The following is a 25,273-nucleotide window of genomic DNA, read 5'->3' on the forward strand; positions in this document are numbered from 1 at the left end:
CTCCCTCCCTCTCTCTCTCTCTCTCTCGCTATCCCTCCCTCCCTCTCTCTCTCTCTCTCTCTCTCGCTATCCCTCCCTCCCTCTCTCTCTCTCTCTCTCGCTATCCCTCCCTCCCTCTCTCTCTCTCTCTCGCTATCCCTCCCTCCCTCTCTCTCTCTCTCTCTCTCTCTCTCTCTCGCTATCCCTCCCTCTCTCTCTCTCTCTCTCTCGCTATCCTCCTCTCTCTCTCTCTCTCTCTCTCTCGCTATCCCTCTCTCTCTCTCTCTCTCTCTCTCTCTCTCTCTCTCTCTCTCTCTCTCTCTCTCTCTCGCTATCCCTCCCTCTCTATCTCTCTCTCTCTCTCTCTCTCTCTCTCTCCACAGCCGCTGAAGAAGATGGCTGATCGGATCAGGAAGTACCAGATCCTGAACAATGAGATCTTTGCCATCCTTAACAAGTACATGAAGGCTGTGGAGACGGATAGTTCCACCGTGGAGCATGTCCGCTGCTTCCAGCCACCTATACACCAGTCCCTGGCCACAACATGCTGAGAAGAACACACACGCTACATACACACACACATGCTACACACACAAGCCACACATGTCCCACGCACACACACAGTACAAATACACACACACCAACCCAAATCATCACCACACACTCTGCCTTTCTTTGGCCTTGTACTCAGACTCTCAGAGCCTTAGGATTCCAGAGTTCTGTATGACTGTACACCATTTTGGCATCAAATATTCCATACCAATGACATTCCAATTTGCATTCTAAAATGCAGCTGTCTTGGAACTTTTGGTGGCAACATGGCGTCCATTAAAAAGTCTAAATCTCAAACGGAGTTTTCTGAACTCTGAATATGTTTGGCCCAAAACCACAGTCTAGTTTTAGAGTTGTGGGTGTTTTCAGATGTTAGTTTTTCTGTTCTCAACCCATGTGACTCTCACACCCAGCATGCCTTCTCCTGTCCCGAGAGATATATGTCACATGGATGGCCTCAGTAACACACAACTGCCAATCCTGAGTGGTTACAGATCTGCAGTACCACTCTGCTTCCCCTCTAGTCACAATCAACAGTCTATCAGATATCTCTGAGAAACCATTTAGTGAGCAACAACAATCAACCTTCATAAAAGATGATAGATATGCTGGAATAAACTCCAAAACCTCAACGCATACAAATAATCAGATTCTGAAATGACCTATAACCTGAGATTATTATTTCGTAGATTACATATGAAAGCAAACCTAATGGCCATTTATTGAATTGCTTATTGAAGTCCACACGGGTGCTAAGTATTATGATGATACTTAATAACACCAATGTCATCAGTGTAATTTCCCCCCATAACATCCATGATATGATCATCGCACAAGTCAACGAATGAATTCATGAATCCCAGAAGCTAACACATGAGTGCCCCAAATGGCACCCTATTCCCTATATAGTGCACTACTTTTGACCAGCGCCCTACAGGGCTCTGGTCAAAGGTAATGCACTATATAGAGAATAGGGTTCCATTTGGATGCAGCCCACATCTCCCTGGACATACCCAAGCATAGTAAACCAGTGTCATAGGAGTAGTTAGCCTCACCTCACCTCTTCTCCCCTCACACAACCCTACTGTTTCATAACAAGGACACTTGACTGCATAACAAGGACACTTGACTGCATAACAAGGACACTTGACTGCTTTTCTGAGTTGCTTTTATTTATTTTTACCCATATTTTGGGGGGTTTTAGGCTCTGAGTATATTTGTATTCTGTTCCATTGTAAATTTCACTGTTGAACTAAAAATAGTAGTTTAGAGTGTTGTAATTGTTATTGTTTTTAATTAATTATTAATAATTACATTTTTCATCCTTGGTATAACTAGCCTCTACTGATGAGAAACCTCACCTACTGTCTTGTCAGTCTATTGAAACGTTTTTATATTCTGTATGTGCGCTTAATAGTGTTATTGTTTATTATTTTACAAATTATTGACATCATCTGCGCTAATGTGTTTTATTTTAGTTTTTTTCTGTAATAAAACATTAGAAATACTTCTTGATTGTAAAATAAAAAAGAGGCCAGGATGATGTTACTGTATTAGATTTGTTCAGAGAGTGAATGGGACCAAGCTAACTCCTGTAGAGTTCATTCCCTCCTATAGAAGAAGAAATAAAGGAATCAAGTAGTTGCCGTTTTCCAGTTTAGGTACGAATTACACACCAGAGATGGAGAAAGGGCCATTTCCTAAATGTATTCACTATTGTTTGACTTTTTTCCCCTTTAGCTTAAGCAGTGTTATCAAAATATTTTGTCCCAGTTTTTTATTCTTATGAAGGAAAATGATCGTTACATCAATGAAGGGGCAACCACATTTTCAGTTTCCCCTTTCTGTTTATTTTTTTGTTATGGTTCCAATGGTCCTTTTTGTATTATTTATTCACACAACTACACCTTTATTGTTCATTGAATGGGTGAATATGTTGATAAGTAAAAGTTATCAATGCATCATTTTCGAACCTTTTAGCATGAAAAGAAAGCGATATATTGTCATTACGGATACATTTGTGACCTTAGGTTTTTGTTCATGATATTGTTGTACAAGTGATCATGTTTTGAAATACAAAAATGAGAAAATAAAGATGTACAATGAATGGTCCTGCAAAGGGAAATTAAATTGTTGTATTTCCATTAATTAAATGTCTAACTGAAATTCATTAAGAATCATGTATGACCGTGTACATTGTAATTTAAAAAAATACTGTAAATACATTTGAATATAGCCACAGTGAAGGAGGGGCCAGTGGGCGCTGGCGGAAGTCTAATTTCCTCTGCCCTGATTGGTTAAGTATGTGTCGTCTCTTTTCCGATTGGTTATGACGTAAGTAGTTTTGAAATTTCAACAGCGGCTCGGTTTGTGTTTTGCATTTGGAGCGCTGCTTTGGCTCTCATCGTGACTAGCTATAACTTAATCTGCAGCTACCGATTTTCTAGAGAACTATTTCTTCCAAACCTAAGCCATGTCTTTTTCAAGAGCTCCAGTGAAGCGATTTAATGAAAATATCGGTAAATTAAATCATTGATCATGATTTAATTGATCGAACCTAGCCAACTAACTTAACGTGTTGCTTTTGCCTAGTTGCTTTAACTATACAGTTAATATAACGTTAGCTCTGATCTAGTTAACGTAGCTGTCCAACAATATTTTGTATAACATTGTTTACTAGCTAGCTAACTTATTGTTGATTTGGTAACTAGCTAGTGCAGAACTGTCTAGGAATGCCTAACCTTACTCAGATTCAAGCAAAGGGCAAAATATCCATGTCGTTTACGTTAGCTACATGCTATTACATGTTAGCTAGCTAATTAGATAACGTTACTTATGTTGATAGCCAGCCCACAGCGTTTACACAGGCAGCCCAATTCTACTATTTTTCTCACTAATTTGTCTTTTTGACCAATCAGTTTTTTTTACAATAATTTAGCAAAATATGGGAATTGGGCTACCTGTGTAAACGCAGGCTAAGTCTTGTTTTCAACATGTTTTGTTCAGGCTGCGCCCCAGCACCCGGCACCTACGAGCTGAAACCAGGAGAGGTGAAGGGACCTGCCTCTTTCCGCCGGTCAGAGCGCTTCAAACTGCTCATGGCCAGTGATGGTGAGTTTAACTGTCAAACAACTGAAGTTTTAGTCAAAAAAATACCTCATACTATTGACAATAGATCTATATTTAAACATCTATGATTAGACTGTCATTCAACCTAGATGTGTTTTTACTTTCTACACCATTCTAATTTCCAAATTCCCCTTCCCTCCCAATTCAGCTCCCAGCATGCTACCACCATCTCCTTTTAAAGATGTGCCCATGTCACCTGTGCGTAGGACCATGTCTGTGGATGGTCTGGTAAGTTGGTGTTCACATAATAATCACATTGTCCCTGGTTGGCACAGCCACATCATCAAGATAACCTTGAAGTACTGGGGTCTATTCATTAGTCGGATTCCGTTGCAAAATGTTTTGCAATGGAAAACCTTTACTGTTTTTTTATTTCACCTTTATTTAACCAGGTAGGCCAGTTGAGAACAAGTTGTCATTTACAACTGCGACCTGGCCAAGATAAAGCAAAATAGTGCGACACAAACAACAACAGAGTTACACATGGAATAAACAAACGTAGAGTCAATAACACAATAGAAAAGTCTATATACAGTGTGTGCAAATTGGTAAGATTAGGGAGGTAGGGCAATAAATAGGCCACGGTGCCGAAGTAATTACAATTTAGCAATTAAACACTGGAGTGATAGATGTGCAGAAGATTAATGTGCAAGTAGAAATACTGGGGTGCAAAGGAGCAAGAAAAATAATAATAAGGGGATGAGGTAGTTGGATGGGATATTTACAGGTGGGCTATGAAACAGGTGCAATGATCTGACAGCTGATGCTTAAATTTAGTGAGGGAGATATGTGTCTCTAGCTTCAGTGATTTTTGCAATTCGTTCCAGTCGTTGGCAGCAGAGAACTGGAAGGAAAGGCAGCCAAAGGAGGAATTGGCTTTGGGGATGACCAATGAAATATAACTTCTGGCGCGTGTGCTACGGGTGGATGCTGCTATGGTGACCAGTGAGCTGAGATAAGGCTGGGCTTTACCTAGTGTCATGACGTTGCCTGTTTAGGTACATAAAGCCCATCCCCCTCTCCCTGCCTCCCCCTTTCCTCCTTCAACCCATGCTGTGGTCACAGAGAGACGTCGTAAATTCCTGAGAATCTCCTCATGGCCAAACAGTATTAGAGAGAGGGTAAACTTTCAGGACAAAGGAAGTTTCTTCCACCTCACAGAACTTGAGGTACGAACAGATTTCATGTTCCTGCAAAAGTATAAAAGATCGGTGAAAAGTCCAGCTATTAACCGGTCCGTTCGTCACAATGTGGGAAACTCATGGGAGACTGTGTGGCTACATTACCATACCGCTGTTTGTATAATAACCTCAGATATGAGGTTAACATCTGTTTGTTGTATAAAATGAATGAGTGAGTATGATACTGTTTGTATAATTGTGTAATATGATTTTGGACTGTTTAATGAAGAAAAATACAAATCCCTTTTGATTTGAACTAAATCCGAGGACCCGCCCCTGAACCAGTTGGGTCAGACATCCTGGGACAGCCCTTTCTGCTATCCGAATAAAAGCCCAACTCTGAGAAATTATCAACAGACCATGTTTTTTCTCCATAGGAGGAGAACGAAGGTTAAGTACCATTGCTGAATCTTTAACCATACCACGTGGTTAAACTCTTAGACGAATAAGAACAAGTCTTTGATATTGACTACTAGTTTGCAGCTAGGAATTCGGTATCATTGAACGCGAAGAAAGACAACTGCCGAAACATCCATTCTATAACGAATGTCACTCTGAACTATCCACAATAACCAAGACAGAGACAGACGAATCTCCAACAGAAACTAACTTTCCTCCAGCGATCAAGACGACACACTGAGCGTAAATATATATATATATATTGATTGCAATTGTTCCCGAATGAGTGAGCGTTCATGTGTAAAGGATTAGCATGTCAATTGTTATAGTTATGAACTCTAGTGACTTCTGAGTCGACCCCCAATTTTCCCTTTGTCTAACAAGCCGCCATGCTGGTCAGCCCACTAGGGCATATTTCTCCCATTTCATGTAACCATTTTAAGTTTGTTTGTTTGTTTATGCATTTCTGTGAATTACTTAGTTAGTAATAAATAAATGATTTAAGACAATTGATGTATGGATGACTCATAGTGAAGACTGGGTTCGTGCAGATAACCAACAATTTACGACGTTTGGAATGAGACTAACGTGAGGTAAAAATAAATAAATCATTAATCAGAAGACTATTGATCAGATATGAAAATATCTGAAAGGTTATATTGGGAAATTATAACTTTGTAATCTGACTACTTTCCCTGGTGCCCCCGAATTCATAGTTAATTAGTTACGTTATTAATCAGTTGATCGCGTAATCCCTAATTACAGGAATCTTTGATATAAACTATAAGTCTTCAATTTAATGATAGCAAAGACACGACACTAGCAAAGACTTATAGATGACCTGGAGCCAGTGGGTTTGGTGACGAATATGAAGCAAGGGCCAGCCAACGAGAGCATACAGATCGCAGTGGTGGGTAGTATATGGGGCTTTGGTGACAAAATGGATGGCACTATGATAGACTGCATCCAATTTGCTGAGTAGAGTGTTGGAGGCTATTTTGTAAATGACATCGCCGAAGTCAAGGATCAGTAGGATCCAGGGTATGGTAGGATGTGAATACAGTGGAGGTAAACCTAGTCATTGAGTGATGATGAGAGAGGTTTTGTCTCTAGAGACACTGTTTAAACCAGGTGAGATCACCGCATGTGTGGGAGGGGGAACAAAAGGGCCATATTGAGCAGGGCTGGAGGCTCTACAGTGACATAAGACAATTTACTCGAGGAAGCAAACATAATGAAACAGTGAGGGACCTACCTGAAATTGTACTTGATCAATTCTAGTTTTCCTTGCAAAACGATTTTCGTTTGATGTAAACAGTTTGTTGCAAAATATTTTGCAATGGAATCCGACTAATGAATACACCCTGGTGCTTTAACTTCTCTAGGGTATGTGGGACGGTAGCGTCCCACCTCGTCAACAGCCAGTGAAACTGCAGGGCGCCAAATTCAAAACGACAGAAATCCCATAATTTAAATTCCTCAAACATACAAGTATTTTACACCATTTTAAAGCTACACTTGTAAATCCAGCCAAAGTGTCCGATTTCAAAAAGATTTTACGATGAAAGCACCAAACGATTATGTTAGGTATGAGCCAAGTCACAGAAAAGACAGCCATTTTTCCAGCCAAAGAGAGCAGTAACAAAAAGCAGAAATAGAGATAAAATTAATCACTAACCTTTGATGATCTTCATCAGATGACACTCATAGGACTTCATGTTACACAATACATGTATGTTTTGTTCGGTAAAGTTAATATTTATATAAAAAAATCTGAGTTTAGGCGGGACGCTACTGTCTCACTTGGCAAAAAGCCTGAGAAAATGCAGAGCGCCATATTCAAATTAATTACTATAAAATTACTATAAAATCAAACTTTCATTAAATCACACATGAAAGATACCAAATTAAAGATACACTGGTTGTGAATCCAGCCAACATGTCAGAATTCAAATAGGCTTTTCAGCGAAAGCATACGATGCTATTATCTAAGCTTAGCACCATAGTAAACAAAAGAGAGAAAACATTCCAACCCTGCAGGCACGACACAAAACGCAGAAATAACAAATATAATTCATGCCTTTGACGAGCTTCTGTTGTTGGCACTCCAATATGTCCCATAAACATCACAAATGGTCCTTTTGGTCGATTAATTCCGTCGATATATATCCAAAATGTCCATTTATTTGGCGCATTTGATCCAGAAAAACACAGGTTCCAACTTGCTCAAACGTGACGACAAAATATCTCAAAGGTTACCTGTAAACTTTGCCAAACAAATTCTATTTACTTTTGTAATACAACTTTAGGTATTTTTTAACGTTAATAATTGATCAAATTGAAGACGGGAAGATCTGTGTTCAAAACAGGATTAAAACCAACCAACCGTAGCATGCCTTCTGGTCATGCGCTTCTAATCTAACAGGACACCTAGAGTGACGCGACTTCAAGATGGCCGTATTTCTTCATTACGCAAAGGAATAACCTCAACCAATTTCTCTAGACTGTTGACATCGAGTGGAAGCCGTAGGAACTGCAAGCAGGTCGCTTAGAAATCTGGTTTCCCAATGAAACCTCATTGAAAAGAGAGTGACCTAAAAAAAAAAAAAATCTGAATGGTTTGTCCTCGGGGTTTCGCCTGCTAAATAAGTTCTGTTATACTCACAGACATGATTCAAACAGTTTTATAAACTTCAGAGTGTTTTCTATCCAAATCTACTAATAATATGCATATCTTATCGTCTGTGGATGAGTAGCTGGCAGTTTAATTTGGGTATGCTTTTCATCCAAACGTGAAAATGCTGCCCCCTACCCTAGAGAAGTTAAAGGGATAGTTTCAGATTTTGGCAATGAAGCCCTTTATCGACTTCCCCAGTCAGAAACTCATGGATACCATTTTTATGTCTGTCCAGTATGTATGAAGGAAGCCAATGCTTAGTGTTAGCACAATGACTGAAAGTCTAGCATGCTAGCTGTTCCCATAGACTTCCAGTCATTGTGCTAATGCTACTTAGCAATAACACTAGTTGGCAGCTTCCTTCAAATTCAATGCAAAGACAAAAAAATGGTATCCATGGGTTCATCTGATGGATAAAAAGCTTAATTGCCAAAATCCTGAACTGTCCCTTAAATCCTAATGCAATGGCTCTCCTTTGCGATTAATTCGTCCGTTCCTCCTTCACCCAGGTTGACGGGTCCATGTCAAAGAAAGACAAGAGTGGCCTATCGATGCAGATGAAACAGCAGAAACTCCTGGAGAAAGAGGTAGTATAGTTATACAGACTGGTTTGAGGAGCAAATATGTCTTGTCTGTCGCAATAGCATACATACATTGTCAGTGTTACCAGTTGAAGAAAAAAAAATTGTGACAAGATTGATCATTGATGTGGCCAAGTTTCAGTTATCACAGCAGCTGTGATCTACCTTAATGCATGCCTTCATTCTTCAATCTAACACACTAACCACCACCGCTGCTGCACCAGGGAGCGGATCTAACCGTAAAAGCCTTGGTTTCATGCATGTTAACATTAGAAGCCTCCTCCCTAAGTTTCTTTTATTCACTGCTTTAGCACACACTAACCGTCTCCTCCCTCCTGTAGATCCGCTCTCTGGTGCAGCAGCGCGGGGGGCAGGACAGGCGCCTGGTAACCCTGGAGGAGGAGCTGAGGAAGGTGAAGGCCAAGCTGTCTTCTGTGGTCAGGGAGAAGACTGGTCTGGCAGCTAACTTCACCACCCTGGAGAGACAGCTGGCTGAGCTCAAGAAGACTAACGAGTTCCTCAAGAACAAGGTAATGTGGTGTTTGATGGTACAATCAAGAGTTGGCATGCTCATCTCAATGGGCTGCTTTTCCACTGATTTGGTCTAATCCTGGAATTAAAAGCTATTTCAATGGAGAATCTCCATTAAGAATTATTTTTAGTCTTGGACTAGGCTTAATCTGTGTCTGGGAAACCGGCCCAATAGTCTTAAAGCAAAAGTCTTTAGCTGCAGGGTTAAAAAGGTGTAAACTGGTTGTTATGGTTATAGGTTATGTGTCATCTGGGTCTAGTTGACAAAACAATACTTCCACCCTGCTATCGGGTACTACCCTAGCTTGTCCAATAACCAATGGGTACTACCCTAGCTTGTCCAATAACCAATGGGTACTACCCTAGCTTGTCCAATAACCAATGGGTACTACCCTAGCTTGTCCAATAACCAATGGGTACTACCCTAGCTTGTCCAATAACCAATGGGTACTACCCTAGCTTGTCCAATAACCAATGGGTACTACCCTAGCTTGTCCAATAACCAATGGGTACTACCCTAGCTTGTCCAATAACCAATGTTCACATTTTCTGTTTGTACCTTGTTTTGTAAATGTCTGACTGTGTTGTCGTTGTGTTCCTCTAGGTTTCTGCAGACACCACTAAGAAGAGATTCCAGTCTATGTCTATGGAGCTGATGGAGGCAAGAAACAAACTGGATGTCAAGGACAAGGTACGACACCTGGGACACGTCGGTAGTACGCAGCGTTTTCGTATATTCACATTGAAATACGCTATGTAGAATAAGTTACGTCTGCTCTATTCATACACATTTCTATCTGCAATGTTTGGCTACTGAAAGTGTCCTTGTTCACACACCATTCACTATCCTGTCTGTATAGTGGTGTTTGCCTTGCGTACATCTCGCTCTAAATCAAATTGTGTGCTGATATTGGGTTTTTGTTCAGGAGCTGTGTTTCCTGCATGTGTAGTGTCTCTGAGCAGTGTGGTTGGTTGAGTGACATTTGTGTTGTCCTATAAGGAGCTGAGTTTCCTGCAGATCAGTACAGAGGGCCAGGTGAAGTTGCTGGAGACAGACCTGGAGGCAGCCAGAGCTACACTCACCGCCCTGAGGGAGAGGAACGAGGACCTGGGTGAGACCACCTGACCTCACTGACACAGCATCGTTAGCCTGCCTAGTTATTATCAATCAATTAAACGTTATAAACAGCACATTTATTTATAAAATGTTTAGTTCAAAGTGCTGCGCCTCTGAAATATTTTTAAAAATATATTTTTTTAAATGTAATGTTTCGTTTTCACAGAGGACCTCCACCACGACACCAAAGTCCACAACGAGGAGCTGGAGAATGAGATGGGTACACTGCAAGGTAAGTAGTTTGTCTCTGTGTGTCCATTGTCCCATCCTTTTCTGTATAATTAGGTAGCATCATTCTAACAATGTTCTGTATCCCTGTCTCTCAGCTATGATCCAGGAGCTGAGAGAGGAGGTCAATGTTCTTCAGGGTTACCTGGACACAGCCAACGACCACATCCAGGTATAAACATATACTGGTCACCGAGGGAAGAAACATGTATCTAGTGTATCTATCCTATCTACAGTTGAAGTCAGAAGTTTACATACACTTAGGTTGGAGTCACTAAAACTCGTTTTTCAACCACTCCACAAATTTCTTGTTAACGAAGTATAGTTTTGGCAAGTCAATTAGGACATCTACTTTGTGCATGACACAAGTCATTTTTCCAAGAATTGTTTACAGACAGATTATTTCACTTCTAATTCACTATCACTAATTCAGTGGGTCAGAAGTTTACATGCACTAAGTTGACTGTGCCTTTAAACAGCTTGGAAAATTCCAGAAAATTATGTCATGGCTTTAGAAGCTTCTTATATGCTAATTGACATAATTTGAGTCAATTGGAGGTGTACCTGTGGATGTATTTCATGTCCTACCTTCAAACTTTGCAAACTCATCATGGGAAAATCAAAAGAAATCAGCCAAGACCTCAGGAAAAAAAATTGTAGACCTCCACAAGTCTGGTTCATCCTTGGGAGCAATTTCCAAACACCTGAAGGTACCACGCTCATCTATACAAACTATAGTATGCAAGTATAAACACCATGGGACCACGCAGCCATCATACCACTCAGGAAGGAGACGCGTTCTGTCTCCTAGAGATGAATGTACTTTGGTGCGAAAAGTGCAAATCAATCCCAGAACAACAGCGAAGGACCTTGTGAAGATGCTGGAGGAAACGGGTACAAAAGTATCTATATCCACAGTAAAACGAGTCCTATATCGACATAACCTGAAATGCCACTCAGCAAGGAAGAAGCCACTGCTCCAAAATCGCCATAAAAAAGCCAGACTACAGTTTGCAACTGCACATGGGGACAAAGATCATACTTTTTGGAGAAATGTCCTCTGGTCTGATGAAACAAAAATAGAACTGCAAGCCGAAGAACACCATCCCAACCGTGAAGCATCATGTTGTGGGGGTGCTTTGCTGCAGGAGAGACTGGTGCACTTCACAAAATAGATGGCTTCATGAGGAAGAAAAAATATGTGGATATATTGAAGCAACATCTCAAAACATCAGTCGGGAAGTTAAAGCTTGGTCGCAAATAGGTTTTCCTAATGGACAATGACCCCAAGCATACTTCCAAAGCAAAATGGCTTAAGGACAACAAAGTCAAGGTATTGGAGTGGCCATCACAAAGTCCTGACCTCAATCCCATAGAAAATTTGTGGGCAGAACTGAAAAGGCGTGTGCGAGCAGGGAGGCCTACAAACCTGACTCGGTTACACCAGCTCTGTCAGGAGGAATGGGCCAAAATGCATCCAACTTATTGTGGGAAGCTTGTGGAAGGCTACCTGAAACGTTTGACCCAAGTTAAACAACTTAGTCATTGCTACCAAATACTAATTGAGTGTATTGAATCTGCGGACCCACTGGGAATGTGATGAAATAAAAGCTGAAAAATCATTCTCTACTATTATTCTGACATTTCACATTCTTAAAATAGTGGTGAATCTAACTGACCTAAGAAAGGGAATTTTTACTAGGATTAAATGTCAGAAATTGTGAAAGCCAAATACATTTAAACTCAGTTAAGGTGTATGTAAACTTCCGCCTTCAACTGTATCTATCCTAACACCATACTGTTTACTGAAGGAGAAATGTGTATGGAGAAACTACTTGAATAGTCCATGATCGTGCTTACATCGGGGTGTGGAAATTATAATTTAGATGTTATAAACTGTTATAACATGCTGTTATGTCTCCTTAGGACCTGCGTATGAAGCTTCGTAAGAAGACAGAGATGGAGAACAGCATGTCTGAGTCTCAGCACGAGAAACTGGGGTGAGCAAATGTACATCTCTTCCCTGAACAACTGCTTTCAGAATAATATAAATGAATGGCTTTATTTGTGAAGAATGCTGTCCTCTCGATCTCTTATGTCTCTCTGCGTTGAAATTGATGACATCAGTTTCCTAATTGTCTTGGTTGACATGCAAAACAAAAACATTTGATCTCATGCCATGTCCTTTTCTCTCAGTCATCTTGAGCAGAAACTGGAGCAGTGCACCGCGGAGCTCCGGAACTCTCAGAACATTCTCCGTCAGAAGGAGGAGGAGTCAGAGAAAGGTCAACAGGACCTGCAGGCTTCCCGGGATGCTTTGAAGGAGACCGAGAAGCTTCTGGAGCGGCGAGAGGCGGAGCTGACGTCCTCCCAGAAGGTATTGGGAGAGATGGAAACACAGATGCAGCGGGCCAACCAGGAAGTGTCTGACTCCCAGAGGGCAGTGCGGCAACAGGATGCGGAGGTAGTGCATCTGAGGGAGGTGCTGAGGAGGACAGTGGAGGAGCTGGATGAGAGAGTAGCTCACCTGGGAGAGAAGTGCAAAATCCTGGAGGAGGAGAGAAGTAAACAAATACATACAGCATTACTCCCTAATTATAATACTGACATACCCTAAACTAATGGGAAGAATGGGTCTAATGGGAACTTATCTTAAGCAGATTTATCAGCAATTGTCAGGAATCAGGAAGAGTCAGGGTTTTAGAGAAATGTCTCCAGGTTGCTGTTATCAGTGTGGGCTCTATACCAAGTGTCTGTGTGTATCTGTCTTTAGGTAGGGGCCAGGGGAGAGTGGAGGAGCTGACTGCAGAGCTGAGTCTCCTGCAGGAGAACTGGAGGAGTGAGAAGGAGGTGCAGGAGCAGCTGGTGCAGACACACAGCTCCCTGGCTGAGGAGCTGAAGAAGGAAAAGGTTAATGGTGTTGGGGGTGACTTGGCTCCAATATGGCCCCCATTTAAAATCCTACATCTGACTGCAGAGTAGAATACTCACCTCCACTACTTACTGGTTCTGTGTCTCTCTTTCTCCCCAGGAGCGTGCAGCCTCCCTGGCCTCGGGGCTGGAGAGAGTTAGGGAGGAGACCGAGGACGAGAGGAAACAGTTGGAGGATGAGTTGGAGGAGGCTCTAGTGGAGCTGTCGGTTCTGGAGTTGCAGGAAGAGAGGAGGGAAGAGGAGGAGAAGAGGAGAGAGGAGGCCTTACAGAGTTTTCAGCAGGAGAAGACTGAGATGAAGAGGGAACTGACTGAGACCAGAGCACTGCTTGAAAGGTGAGGAGTGGGGGGGGTTTGGAAGCGGGGGGAGTAGAACTAAACAGAGAATGAATGAATGAAACGGGCTCTGTCGGCTTTGAAATAGTGTTTAATTTTTTTAAAAGTATCTTGACTGGAGTTGTCGTGGAGTTTAGCTGCAGTCAGACTGGACTCAATCATTGATCTTGTATCCCAAATAGTTACTCATTATGCAGGGCTTTTTTAGCCATCAAATAAAATGCATTATTATCATTATTATTGCTACCATAGAGAATCAGACATAAATGTAGGCTTCACTCTGCCTATTGGCTTCTTTGCATATTCAAGTCTGTCTCCAAAATACAGCAGTGCCCCTTTAAGGCTCTCCTGGAGGATGGTTAGCCACCCTTCATAGCCTATAAAATACTGCAACATTACAATTACAACCAAATACTTTTTGTCTTCATAAAATAATTACCTCATTCAATTAATCAGGGGTCAAATTGCTATGTTAGGCTGCTTCTAAGCAAGATAACTAATTAAGACATGCTTATCTATAACCTTGTAAGGCTAAAATATTCTATGGGAATGATTATCACTGAATGATGAAAACATTGGAATAAAGCAGGCTAATGCAGTTGAAGGCATGTCACATTTGTTGCTTACTGAAACTCCCAAAGTCACCCAACTGTTACTAAATGAAAGCAATAGCCGCGTGTGGAATAGAGGGTCCTTTCAGCACTGTATTGATTGAGACAGCATCATCGCTCTGCTATGGGACGAGCGTTGGGCCACGGGGAGCGTTGGGCCACGGGTACCCGTCTTGACTAAATCAATCAATGTCAGATTTTGGTTGTCATTGAATCTCCGTTTTGGATATTTGCTTACAATTGGGTTGAGAAAATGTTCGCTGAGGTGAATGCTCATTATCATCTTTAGTCTAGTTTGCTCATCTCAACGAGTGGATTATTTTCCTCTTCACTAGTGTAGTAGCCTGCTCCCAACCAAACACCCATGACTTGTGTGATAGATTCATCAATCAATGGGATTTTGTTTCACCGAATCGCCGTAATCTCTGGCTGGGCTAATAAGTGGAGGGGGTACAGCTCTTCTGTTTGTTGGTTCATCTATCACTGATCAGAAACCTTCAACACCCTACGCCTGCTCCCTAATAGGCTTAGAATTTATGCTTGGGCGTAGCTCATAGCAACCGGCCCTGGTGATTTGAACAAGATACAATCCAGTTGTACTCTAATGCGGTCTGCAGAAATAGGGAGAACAGCTACTAAAACATCCATCCAGAGAACCATCTGATCCTATTTCTGATCGGCGTAAAAGTTTCATACTGGGATTTTTTTTAATTTTTACTTTTCCATTCGGACAACTTAAATCTATATTCTGCTTGTGTGTTAATGTCGACCCCTGTTATATGATCAAGATTAGGGATAATGCACCTCACCTTTGCTCAAACTGCTCCTTTCAATGGTGTGCGTTGCATCTCCTTCCAGGAGGAGCAGTGACGTGGAGGCGTTGGAGAAGGTGCACTGTGCTGAAACGAGGAGGCTGCAGGAGGAACACACCGCCTCCCTCAGCAAGATAGGACACATGGCCACTGAACTGGAGAGGTAAAGAGTTGACCCTGCCCTGTTGTCCAGTACAAATGTGCTTAAAGGGACCGTTTGTCTTTCACTCTCCTTTCACAAGGAAAAAAGTTTCACTTTTGTTTCACTAAAGTTATCTTTTGACAGATGGAAAAAATGCAGTTTCAGATGTTAAGTGAACTGTCCCTTTAACTTTGGGGTAAAGTATTAGCAGTCATGGCTCTGTAAAGGCAATTTGTATGGTCAATCCAGAATCTGTAGTGTCAGTACAGCATTTACGGACCGTTCAGGACAGTCATACTTCTTGTGCTTCGTGGAGCTGAGCTGTTGTGAATGAAGTTGTCAAGGAAGTGCGTTTGTTTATACAGGATATACCGCCCCCACCTACCGTCAACCAATCATGCGGCGCTATACAGAGCCCTCAGCATTGTTACAAAATTTGGGAGGAGCACGGTATCGCCGTACGGAGCTTGATTTGGCCTCCTGAGCCTCCACAATTGTCACACCCTCCGTACAGAGCCTCCGCACTCCGGATCGAGCATAAATGGGCTTTAAGACATAAAAATGTGTATTTTGTTCCACCAGCACCAGACAGGCCCTGAGGGGAGCAGAGGAGAGGAGTAGAGCGCTGGAGGAGGAGGTGGAGAGGGTGACTAAGCAGATGGAGAGAGTGAATCAACAGGAGGAGGAGGAGGTGGAAAATCTGAGGGAGGAGATGGAGGAGGAACAGGAGAAACATCAAGCTAACCAGCAGGTTCAGGAGAAAGCCAGAAAGGAGTATGCAAGGTGAGCTCATAAGGCTTCTCATTATCTGGTGATTGAATGTGCATGTTGATGGGATTTTGACTGACTCTCCCCCCTCTGACTCTTTCGCCCTCCATTCTCTCTTCCCCCCCGTCCATTCTCTCTCTCTCCCCTCTCCATTCTCTCTCTCCCCCCATCTCTAGAATTCTGTTCGAGGTACAGACACGTCTAGCTCAGAGAGATGATGAAATGAAGAAGGCTGAGGAGGTGTTGCAGAGACAGCTGCAGGAGGAGAGGATGGAAAAAGAGGAGGTGCAAAGGCTACTCCAGCAAGCTAGAGAGGAGAAAGAGGAGCTTCAAAGGCTATTTAAGCAAACTAAAGAGGGGGTGCAGAGGCTACTGGAGCAGGAGAAAGGAGAGGGGGATGTGCAGAGGAGAGAGTTGAAGCATGGGATGTCAGAGGAGGTTGGGGGGCGAGAGAGACTGGTGGAGGGGGTAGAGGAGGAGAAGCTAACTCTTCAGTGCTTGGTAGGGGAGGTGGAGAAGGAGAAACTGAGCCTTCAAAACCAGTCGGAGAAGATGGAGGACCAGGTAAAGAAATATCTGCCATCTCTAGAGAACCACATGAAGGAGGTAGAGAAAGAGAGGGATGATCTGAAAACAGTAGTGGTGTTTGAAATAGACAAACAGGGCCTTCAGAACCAGGTAGAACTGATGGAAGAGAAGGTTTCTCTCCAGAGCCAGGTGGATGTGGTGGTCCAGGAGGTTTCTCTCCAGAGCCAGGTGGATGTGGTGGTCCAGGAGGTTTCTCTCCAGAGCCAGGTGGATGTGGTGGTCCAGGAGAAAGTGACTCTCTATTGGGAGATGGAGGAACAGAGAAGAGACTTCCAGAGAATGCTGCTGGAGACTCAAGACAAGAGGTGAGGAGGACCACTGACTGACTGACTTACTGGGCTATGAAGTGCAGGGCCTGTATTCATGAACTGTCTTAAGGTTGTTTCCCTAGTTTTCCCTTTTAGATGAATTAGTAAATACAATTGCATGGACAGGCGGGGAACTGATCCTGGATCAGCACCCTACTGAGACTATGAATATAGACCCAGATCATCAAGTAGAAGACAATGGTATTATAAGACAATAGGATAGACTCTAAATACACTGTCCTTTCCTCTCTCAGTGATGCAGAGACGGAACACTGGAGGAGACAGTACGAGGAGCTCTACGCCAAGGTCAAGCCCTTCCAGGTCAGTCCACTGCTGCGTTGTGGGAAATGTACTTCATCTGAGTGTTATGTTTACTTATGTATTGTCAATGTTCAATTATATTCCCCCATAGAAGTAGTATGAGTAGAAGGGGTCATTGACTTAAACATGGGCCCAATTCACTGTTTTTTAAATTCTATGTTCCCCCATCTCTGCTTCCGGGTTGGTTTGGCCCTGCAGGAGCAGCTGAATGGGTTTGCTGCGGAGCGGGACTCGCTACTGAACGAGAACGGGGCGAACCAGGAGGAGCTAACACGGCTAGCGGACGCCTACGCTCGTCTGCTGGGCCACCAGAACCAGAAACAGAAGATCAGACATGTGGTGAAGCTCAAAGATGAGAACATTTCCCTCAAACAGGTCAGTTTGCTGATTTAAATATAAGCATAGGCTATATTGTTTAAAGTAAACAAAATATGATTATAGCAACAAATACACTTTAGTTGCCACCAAATTGTGGAGTAGGAGTTTCACCATTATTGTTTTCATATATCCACTTCTTTTAAATCCACGAAGGGACTGGGTGTTGATAAAAGGTTTTTGGGTGTACTACAGTCAGACATGATTGTAAAGTTTGTGTGTGTAGGAGCTGTCTAAGCTGCGTGCCCAGGTGTCCCGCCAGAAGAAGGGAGGCCAGCCCCAACGCAGGGTTGACCCCAGCAAAGCCTTCAACAACCAGGACAGCAAGGAGAACCAGCAGCCTGCTGCCACACCTCTGACACACCAGCATTTCCTTTAGCGGGTAATTGACAGCTTTTGGCCAATTTTTTGTATTTTTATTTTTAAGACCTGACAACTGGCACACAAACATTGTTGGATGCATTGTTCGGCAGAAAATATCCAATCACGTCGGCTGCATGGTGATTGGTTCAAGTTGTCTTTCAATGGCATCACCTCTACTCTGCCTTTGCCTTGAGTTCGTCCTCTCATAGTGGACTTGCAACAACAACTTGGCCCGACCTGTGACACAGCTGTTTTTTTGCACAGGGGAGAAGTCTTCATGTATTTTATGAATGCTTTTTCTAGTTGAACCTCCCAAGAACTGACAGAAATGTCCACTAATGCCTATTTAACATTGTAAATCAGGCAAGCTACAGGTGTAGGATCTTAATTTGCGCCAGGTTGCTATAGCAGGAAAATAATCCTGCAGCAACAAGAAATGTGAGTTATGTGGATTATAATTAATGGACATTCTTTTTGGGGTTGATACATTTTTCGGGAGGGAAAATCAAGTCTGAAATTGCAAACTTCAGAAGCCATTTTTAAATCTAAAATATACTACCACCACCTGCCAAGCCCCCCCCCCCCCCCCCCCCCCCCCCCCTCATCGGAGGACAAATTATTATATATTTATTTTTACATTATTTGTGTTTTACAGACATGGTGCCTGTTTTACATGAGTTACCTATTATCAATGTTTCCTCAACATTTTGGTGGCAATGAGCCCCTTTTTTGACCAGAAACTTAAACGTTGTGAGAATTTTGTGCAACTTCCTGCATGGTTTACAGTGAACTCTGAGGCTGTACCCTTACAGTTTTAGACAGTAGCCAATAGGTTATTGGACCATTATGTAGGCCTTCCAACAAAACCAATGGCGCAAATCCCATAACATTTTCACGTTGAAATAGCTTTTGATTTCTATGATATACCCTACATGTGGTGTGCAATGCAGGCCTACATTGCATGAGACTTACATTATGAAGGGCTTGACATTAATAAATTATTTTGTACTTGGTCTGTAACACCGTGGGCCAAATAGGTGACTGTAAATTGTTTTGTGTTGTATGATGCAAGAAACCACTTTACAAAATATAATGAATTATTATTACTATACAGAGCATTAGACAACGTAGACTAGCCCTCTGCATATGGGCTTATTTGCATAGTCAAGCCTGTCTCAAAATACAACACTGCCCCTTTTTATTAAGACATAAGCTTTTTACCTGACTGGCTTTTCAAAGATGGCTTGAAATGTAGCCTCCACGTTTTGTGGAAGCAGTAACTCCCCATTGCTGACATACTTATCTATCACTGCTAATAACTTGCTAACTAGCAAAGAAAATCAACTGATGTGCACATGTGCGGCTCTGATCTGAAAAGCTAATTCGCTCACAGGTGATTTTAAGACCGCTCGTGTCCTACCCCCAGATTAAATCTTGCAGGGTTAGATTTGTTTTGATTTGTTGCATTGAAAAGGGGCTGATTTTATATAATTTTGATTTGATCACAGAGTAAACTATATAGTGTGAACTAGTGGGGCGAACTCAGTGAAGTTCAACCTCTCTGGCATCTTTTGACTGGCTGTCCTGGAGGAGGATCGCAGCCACACATGTGCACAGCGTAGAGGGAACATTGCTTATTATGTATGGATACTGTAGATAAATAGCCTATTTGGATAAAACTCTGTAGGATATTTGATCGTCAGAAATTTTCCCCGAAGAAAAATGCTGCAACTAACCCTAATCCTGTCTCTTTCAGGAAACCGCTGTTGAAAGTTACACAGACCGACAATGGCCAGACACTAGTAGAAGGCACCAACTGCCCTGAGTGAACAGGACAAATCATTTTGAGTCATGAGGGTGTTGGTGTTTGCAACCCTGTATATGTTTTAGGGGAAACAAATGCCTTTATTTTACCATCCTATAGAGCCATCAGAACCAACGTGTGAATGATATCTGTTTCAGCATGAAGCATGCCCCTGTCGTCTTTCTTTTGCTACATAAGCATTCATATTAAGCACTAAATAAATGTTTGTTTGTTCAACATAACAGTTTTGTATAATGCAAATACACAGTGCATTTGGAAAGTCAGACCTCTTGACTTTTTCATGTTACCTCCTTATCCTAAAATGGACTCAATTGTTTCGTTTTTTTTCAATCTACACACAATACCCACAATGACAAAGCAAAAACAGCTTTTTAAAAATAAAAACTCACATTTTACATAAGTATTCAGACCCTTTACTCAGTACTTTGTTGAATCACTTTGGGCAGCGATTACAGCCTCAAGTCTTCTTTGGTATGAGGCTACATGCTTGGCACACCTGTATTTGGGGAGTTTATCCCATTCTCTGCAGATCCTCTCAAGCTCTGTCAGGTGGAGGGTCGGTGCCCAGCTATTTTCATGTCTCCAGAGATGTTCGATCGGGTTCAAGTCCGGGCTCTGGCTGGGTCACTCAGAGACTTGTCCCGAAGCCACTCCTGCGTTGTCTTGGCTGTGTGCTTAGGGTCGTTATCCCGTTGGAAGGTGAACCTTCGCCCCAGTCAGGTCCTGAGCGCTCTGGACCTTTCATAAAGGATCTCTCTGTACTTTGCTCCGTTCATCTTTCCCTCGATCCTGACTAGTTTCCCAGCCCCTGCTGCTGAAAAACATCCCCACAGCATGACGCTGCCAACACCGTGATTCACCGGGGGATGGTGCCAGGTTTCCTCCAGACGTGATGCTTGGCATTCAGGCCAAAGAGTTCGATCTTGGTTTCAACAGACCAGGTGCCTTTTGGCAAACTCCAAGCGGGTTGTCATGTGCCTTTTACTGAGGAGTGGCTTCCATCTGTCCACTCTACCTTAAAGGCCTGATTGGTGGAGTGCTGCAGAGATGGTTGTCCTTCTGGAAGGTTCTCCCATCTTCACAGAGGAACGCTGGAGCTCTGTTAGAGTGACCATCGGGTTCTTGGTCACCTCACTGACCAAGGCCCTTCTCCCACGATTGCTCAGAGTCTTGGTGGTTCCGAACTTCTTCCATTTAAGAATGATGGAGGCCACTGTGTTCCTGGGGACCTTCAATGCTTTAGAAATGTGTTGGTACCCTCCTCCAGATCTGTGCCCCGACACAATCCTGTCTCGGAGCTCTACGGACAATTCCTTCGACCTCCTGTCTTGGTTTTTGCTCTGACATGCAGTCAACTGTGGGACCTTGTTTAGACAGGTGTGTGTGTGCCTTTCCAGATCATGTCCAATCAATAGAATTTACCACAGGTGGACTCTAATCAAGTTGTAGCAATATCTCATGGATGATCAATGGAAACAGGATGCACCAGAGCTCAATTTAGAGTCTCATAGCAAAGGGTCTAAATACATATGTAAATAAGGTATTTCAGTTTTATCTTGAATAAATTAGCCAAACATGTTTTGCCTGTTTTCTTTTTGTCATTATGGTATATTGTGTGTAGATTGAGGAAAAACGTTTTATTTAATCCATTTTAGAGTAAGGCTGTCACGTGAAAAAGTGAAGGGGTCTGAATACTTTCTGAAGGCACTGTAGATGTTTCAGCTAGAATCATTTTAGCATGACTTATTTTGTGTGTAATCAACATTTTTTGGTAGTTTTCTTTCCAGAGGAGGAAACTTCTCTCTTTTTGACTTTGTAAAAAAATATATATATAATTGTATTCTTCCAAAATACTGACTCTTTTCTAAATAAAGCTCAATGTTTGCCCTTCTCCTTCACTCTGAGAGAAGCGGGAGGATTGTTTTCAATGAATTGATGTTCCCGAGTGTGTTGTATTCGATAAGGGATCCCAGTGGGATCATCCCACACAGCCTGTTGAAATGACCTTGTTATACCTCGCCGGCCAGGGACTTGTTTATGGTTATTTATGGATTTTTAACACTTTAAACAAAGAAATTAAATGTATTAAACATCCCAGGCTTCTAGACTCCTCTACTAGTTTGATTTGACACTACTGTGAATCAGTTTACATACTAGTAAGAGCATATACACTTGTGTATAAACATTAGGAACACCTTTGCAATATTGACTTGCGTCCATGTTTGCCCTCAGAACAGCTTCAATTCTTCGGGACATAGACTACAAGGTGTCAAAAGCGTTCCACAGGGATGCTGGCCCAGGTTGACTCCAGTGCTCCCCACAGTTGTGAAGTTATCTGGATATCCTTTGGGTGGTGGACCATGCTTGATGCACACAGGAAACTGTTGTGTTAAAAACCAGCAGCATAGCAGTTCTTGACTTACTCGAACTGGTGCACCTACTACCATACCCCATTCAAAGGCACTTAAATATTTTGTCTTCCCCATTCACCCTCTGAATGGCACAGATACACAATCCATGTCTCATGTTATGCTTTACTTCACAGCTTATTTTATTTAACTAGGCAAGTCATTTAAAAACATTCTTATTTACAATGACATCCTACCCCGGCCTGGAATCAAACCAGGGTCTGTAGTGACACCTCTAGTACTGAGAGGCAGTACCTTAGACCGCTGCGCCACTCGGGAGCCCTCAAGGCTTAAACATCCTTCTTTAACCTGTGTCCTCCCCTTCATCTACACTGATATGAATCAATAAGAGGATCCTAGCTTTCACCTGGTCAGTCTGTCATGGAAAGAGTACCTAATGTTTTGTACAGTCAGTGAATTTTGAATATTGTTCTAATTCTAGACATTGTTGCATATCATTATTTATATTCCCCATGTTTTAATGGGGTGCGTTGGTAAATTCACACTGGCTTAAACCTCAATGTCCCAGTTCTTTAAATACATTGCTCTGCTGCTTGTCTCCTGATGTTAACAGCTATATCCCTCTGTAGCCAGTAGAGGGCACTCTAGGACTGCAATCCCATCACACTCTGCAGACATTGTCTTGCCTCAAGGTTTTTTACCCCCGATTGTTATCTCCTTCCTTCTCCTTTGTAACTTACCACACTGGAACTAAGACCCACTGTCAACATTCCAACTCACAGTCTAAGGTTACTGGTCATACAAATGTTAATTTTTTTATACTCCCCCCAATTGTTTTATACTAGATTTACATGATCCTTCCTTCCACCAGTAGCACTTGAGGTTAGTCTGCACTCTTGTCAATAGTGTAGGATATGATTCGATTCCGTCAGTCAGTCGCAGTAGCTCTGCAGGTGGCTGAAGCTACTTGGCTTATGACAGCACTGTTACACAATGCCTCTCTTCACCTTCTGATCTTTATGGTCCTTTCACGGACGTTCCTGCTTCACCCTCCAACCCTGTCTGCTCCTCTTAGACAGGGACCCTTTGATGTAGAGGGAGAGAGGAATGTAGAAAGAGAGAAGGATGGAGAGGGAGGGGTATGTAGAGAGAGGGAAGTATGTAGAGGGAGGGAGGTATGTAGAGGGAGAGAAGGATGTAGAGAGAGTGCTTGTAGAAAGAGGGAGGGGGATGTAGATGGAGGGGGGTATGTAGAGAGAGAGTTCCCAAAAGCTGTGAAGTAAAGCATATCAGCAAACCTCCACTCCTTCAAAATACTATTTAGACTGTTGGCTGTTTAACAGAGAATTAATGGGCGTGTCATCAGATCTTCACAATCCGTTTAGTCTTGTTTAAGGCTCTTCACATCCTTCAGAGGAGAGGTCTGACAGGTGTGTCACAACTTCCTACCTCTAAAGTAAAGTTAACTTCAGACACGTCAATGGGGTTTTAACTGAGGTGTCAGATCCACTTAGATCATGTTCTAGGAGAGAATATAATGAGGAATCTGTTTAGATCCACTTAGATCATGTTCTGGGAGAGAATATAATGAGGAATCTGTTTAGATCCACTTAGGTCATGTTCTAGGAGAGAATATAATGAGGAATCTGTTTAGATCCACTTAGGTCATGTTCTAGGAGAGAATATAATGAGGAATCTGTTTAGATCCACTTAGGTCATGTTCTAGGAGAGAATATAATGAGGAATCTGTTTAGATCCACTTAGATAATGTTCTAGGAGAGAATACATGAGGAATCTGTTTAGATCCACTTAGATAATGTTCTGGGAGAGAATATAATGAGGAATCTGGATAGATCCACATAGATCATGTTCTGGGAGAGAATATAATGAGGAATCTGTTTAGATCCACTTAGGTCATGTTCTAGGAGAGAATATAATGAGGAATCTGTTTAGATCCACTTAGATAATGTTCTAGGAGAGAATATAATGAGGAATCTGGATAGATCCACATAGATAATGTTCTGGGAGAGAATATAATGAGGAATCTGTTTAGATCCACTTAGATCATGTTCTAGGAGAGAATATAATGAGGAATCTGGATAGATCCACATGGATCATGTTCTAGGAGAGAATATAATCTGGAGAATTCACACGATTCTTATTGTGATTTCTCACACGAACGTGGTAGTTAGGAACGGTCCCAAAAGATCAATATGAAAAGCTATGAGAGTGTATGGAGAGGGGAGGGGGGGCTACAGACTTATTAAAGGTTACAGGTAAGCATGCTAGCAGATACCCATAGACTTCCAGTCATTTAACATTAGTTAGCATTGGCTCGCAAAACTAACTTCCTTCCTTCATACTGGACACAGAGACATAAATGGTATCCACTAGTTCATATGACAATGGGGAAGTAGATACAGGGCCTCGTTGCCAAAATCCTGAAGTATCCCTTTAACAATATACCCTCTCTTTCAAAATGTTGGCTTATGATAAGAGCAACATGTATTGAACATAGTGCCACCCTCCAAATCAACCCCTGGTCTCAGTCTCACAGATGAGGTGTTGCAGGTGTAGGTCTCTGGGGGTTCTGTTGGGGTTTTAGGGGATCCCTTGTTCGCCACAGACCAGGTAGAGGGCATCTACCAGGTGAGAGACACACAGGTGCTGAGCAGACCCCCGTGGATGACAGGACCAGCAGTAACAACAGACAGGGCCCATAGTTCAACAGACATATCTGATCTGGAGAGAGAGAGACCATACTTCAATAGACATATACAATCTGGAGAGAGACCATAGTACCACAGACATATACAATAGAAAAAGAGCTGGGTGAGAGAACATAGAGAGCAGTATAGATAAGAACCAGTATACAACAGAGAGTGAGGACGTCTATGCCCATTTCACAGGGACAGGCAGGGTGTGCATGGTTTTGTTCCAGCCCAAGCACCAACACGCCTGATTCAACTAATCCACTCATTATTAATCCAGGATTGACATTATAAATACTCTGAGACAGATAGACAGAGAAATGTAAAGAAGCAGTAGGTTATGAACCAGGGTTTAGGTCAATTCCATTATAATTAGGCCTCATCAATTCAGAAATTGAAGTTCCAATTATCTTCCCCCAAATTAAATTACAAATTATTA

At 42.3% G+C, this 25,273-nt stretch overlaps 3 protein-coding genes across 4 annotated transcripts in view; 2 read left to right on the top strand and 1 right to left on the bottom strand.

Annotated features, from left to right (window-relative positions):
• Positions 1-2,667, top strand: part of cyfip2 (cytoplasmic FMR1 interacting protein 2) — a 67,870-nt gene extending 65,203 nt beyond the window's left edge. For both annotated transcript variants that reach the window (XM_038993541.1, XM_038993540.1), the window contains one exon: positions 363-2,667. In XM_038993541.1, the coding sequence (XP_038849469.1) occupies positions 363-530 (168 nt within the window). In that variant the 3' untranslated portion in view covers positions 531-2,667. The remainder of the gene's footprint in view (positions 1-362) is intronic.
• Positions 2,668-2,935: 268 nt separating this feature from the next.
• On the top strand, positions 2,936-20,168 carry LOC120047925 (hyaluronan mediated motility receptor-like). The gene is made up of 20 exons (XM_038993542.1): positions 2,936-3,050; positions 3,538-3,642; positions 3,809-3,888; positions 8,427-8,504; positions 8,840-9,028; positions 9,634-9,720; positions 10,030-10,141; positions 10,313-10,378; positions 10,473-10,546; positions 12,301-12,374; positions 12,571-12,938; positions 13,148-13,284; positions 13,406-13,641; positions 15,111-15,227; positions 15,789-15,989; positions 16,151-16,867; positions 17,125-17,191; positions 17,390-17,566; positions 17,793-17,948; positions 19,686-20,168. Exons 1-19 carry the CDS (start codon positions 3,005-3,007, stop codon positions 17,943-17,945), a joined length of 3,084 nt encoding a protein of 1,027 aa, XP_038849470.1. The 5' UTR covers positions 2,936-3,004; the 3' UTR covers positions 17,946-17,948; positions 19,686-20,168.
• Positions 20,169-23,055: 2,887 nt separating this feature from the next.
• LOC120046921 (insulin-like) lies at positions 23,056-24,844 on the bottom strand. The gene is given in 2 exon segments (XM_038992468.1): positions 23,056-23,138; positions 24,727-24,844. Coding segments are annotated over 2 exon segments (201 nt in total).
• Positions 24,845-25,273: the final 429 nt, after the last annotated feature.

Source organism: Salvelinus namaycush, chromosome 5 (genome assembly GCF_016432855.1).
Source record: "Salvelinus namaycush isolate Seneca chromosome 5, SaNama_1.0, whole genome shotgun sequence".
Lineage (NCBI taxonomy): Eukaryota > Metazoa > Chordata > Actinopteri > Salmoniformes > Salmonidae > Salvelinus > Salvelinus namaycush.

Excerpts from the sequence above, each read along its gene's own strand:
- LOC120047925 (XM_038993542.1), top strand. The coding sequence starts at position 3,005 with ATGTCTTTTTCAAGAGCTCCAGTGAAGCGATTTAATGAAAATATCG. Across the intron at positions 9,721-10,029 it reads AACTGGATGTCAAGGACAAG|GAGCTGAGTTTCCTGCAGAT; the intron begins GTACGACACCTG and ends TTGTCCTATAAG. Across the intron at positions 12,375-12,570 it reads TCTCAGCACGAGAAACTGGG|TCATCTTGAGCAGAAACTGG; the intron begins GTGAGCAAATGT and ends CTTTTCTCTCAG.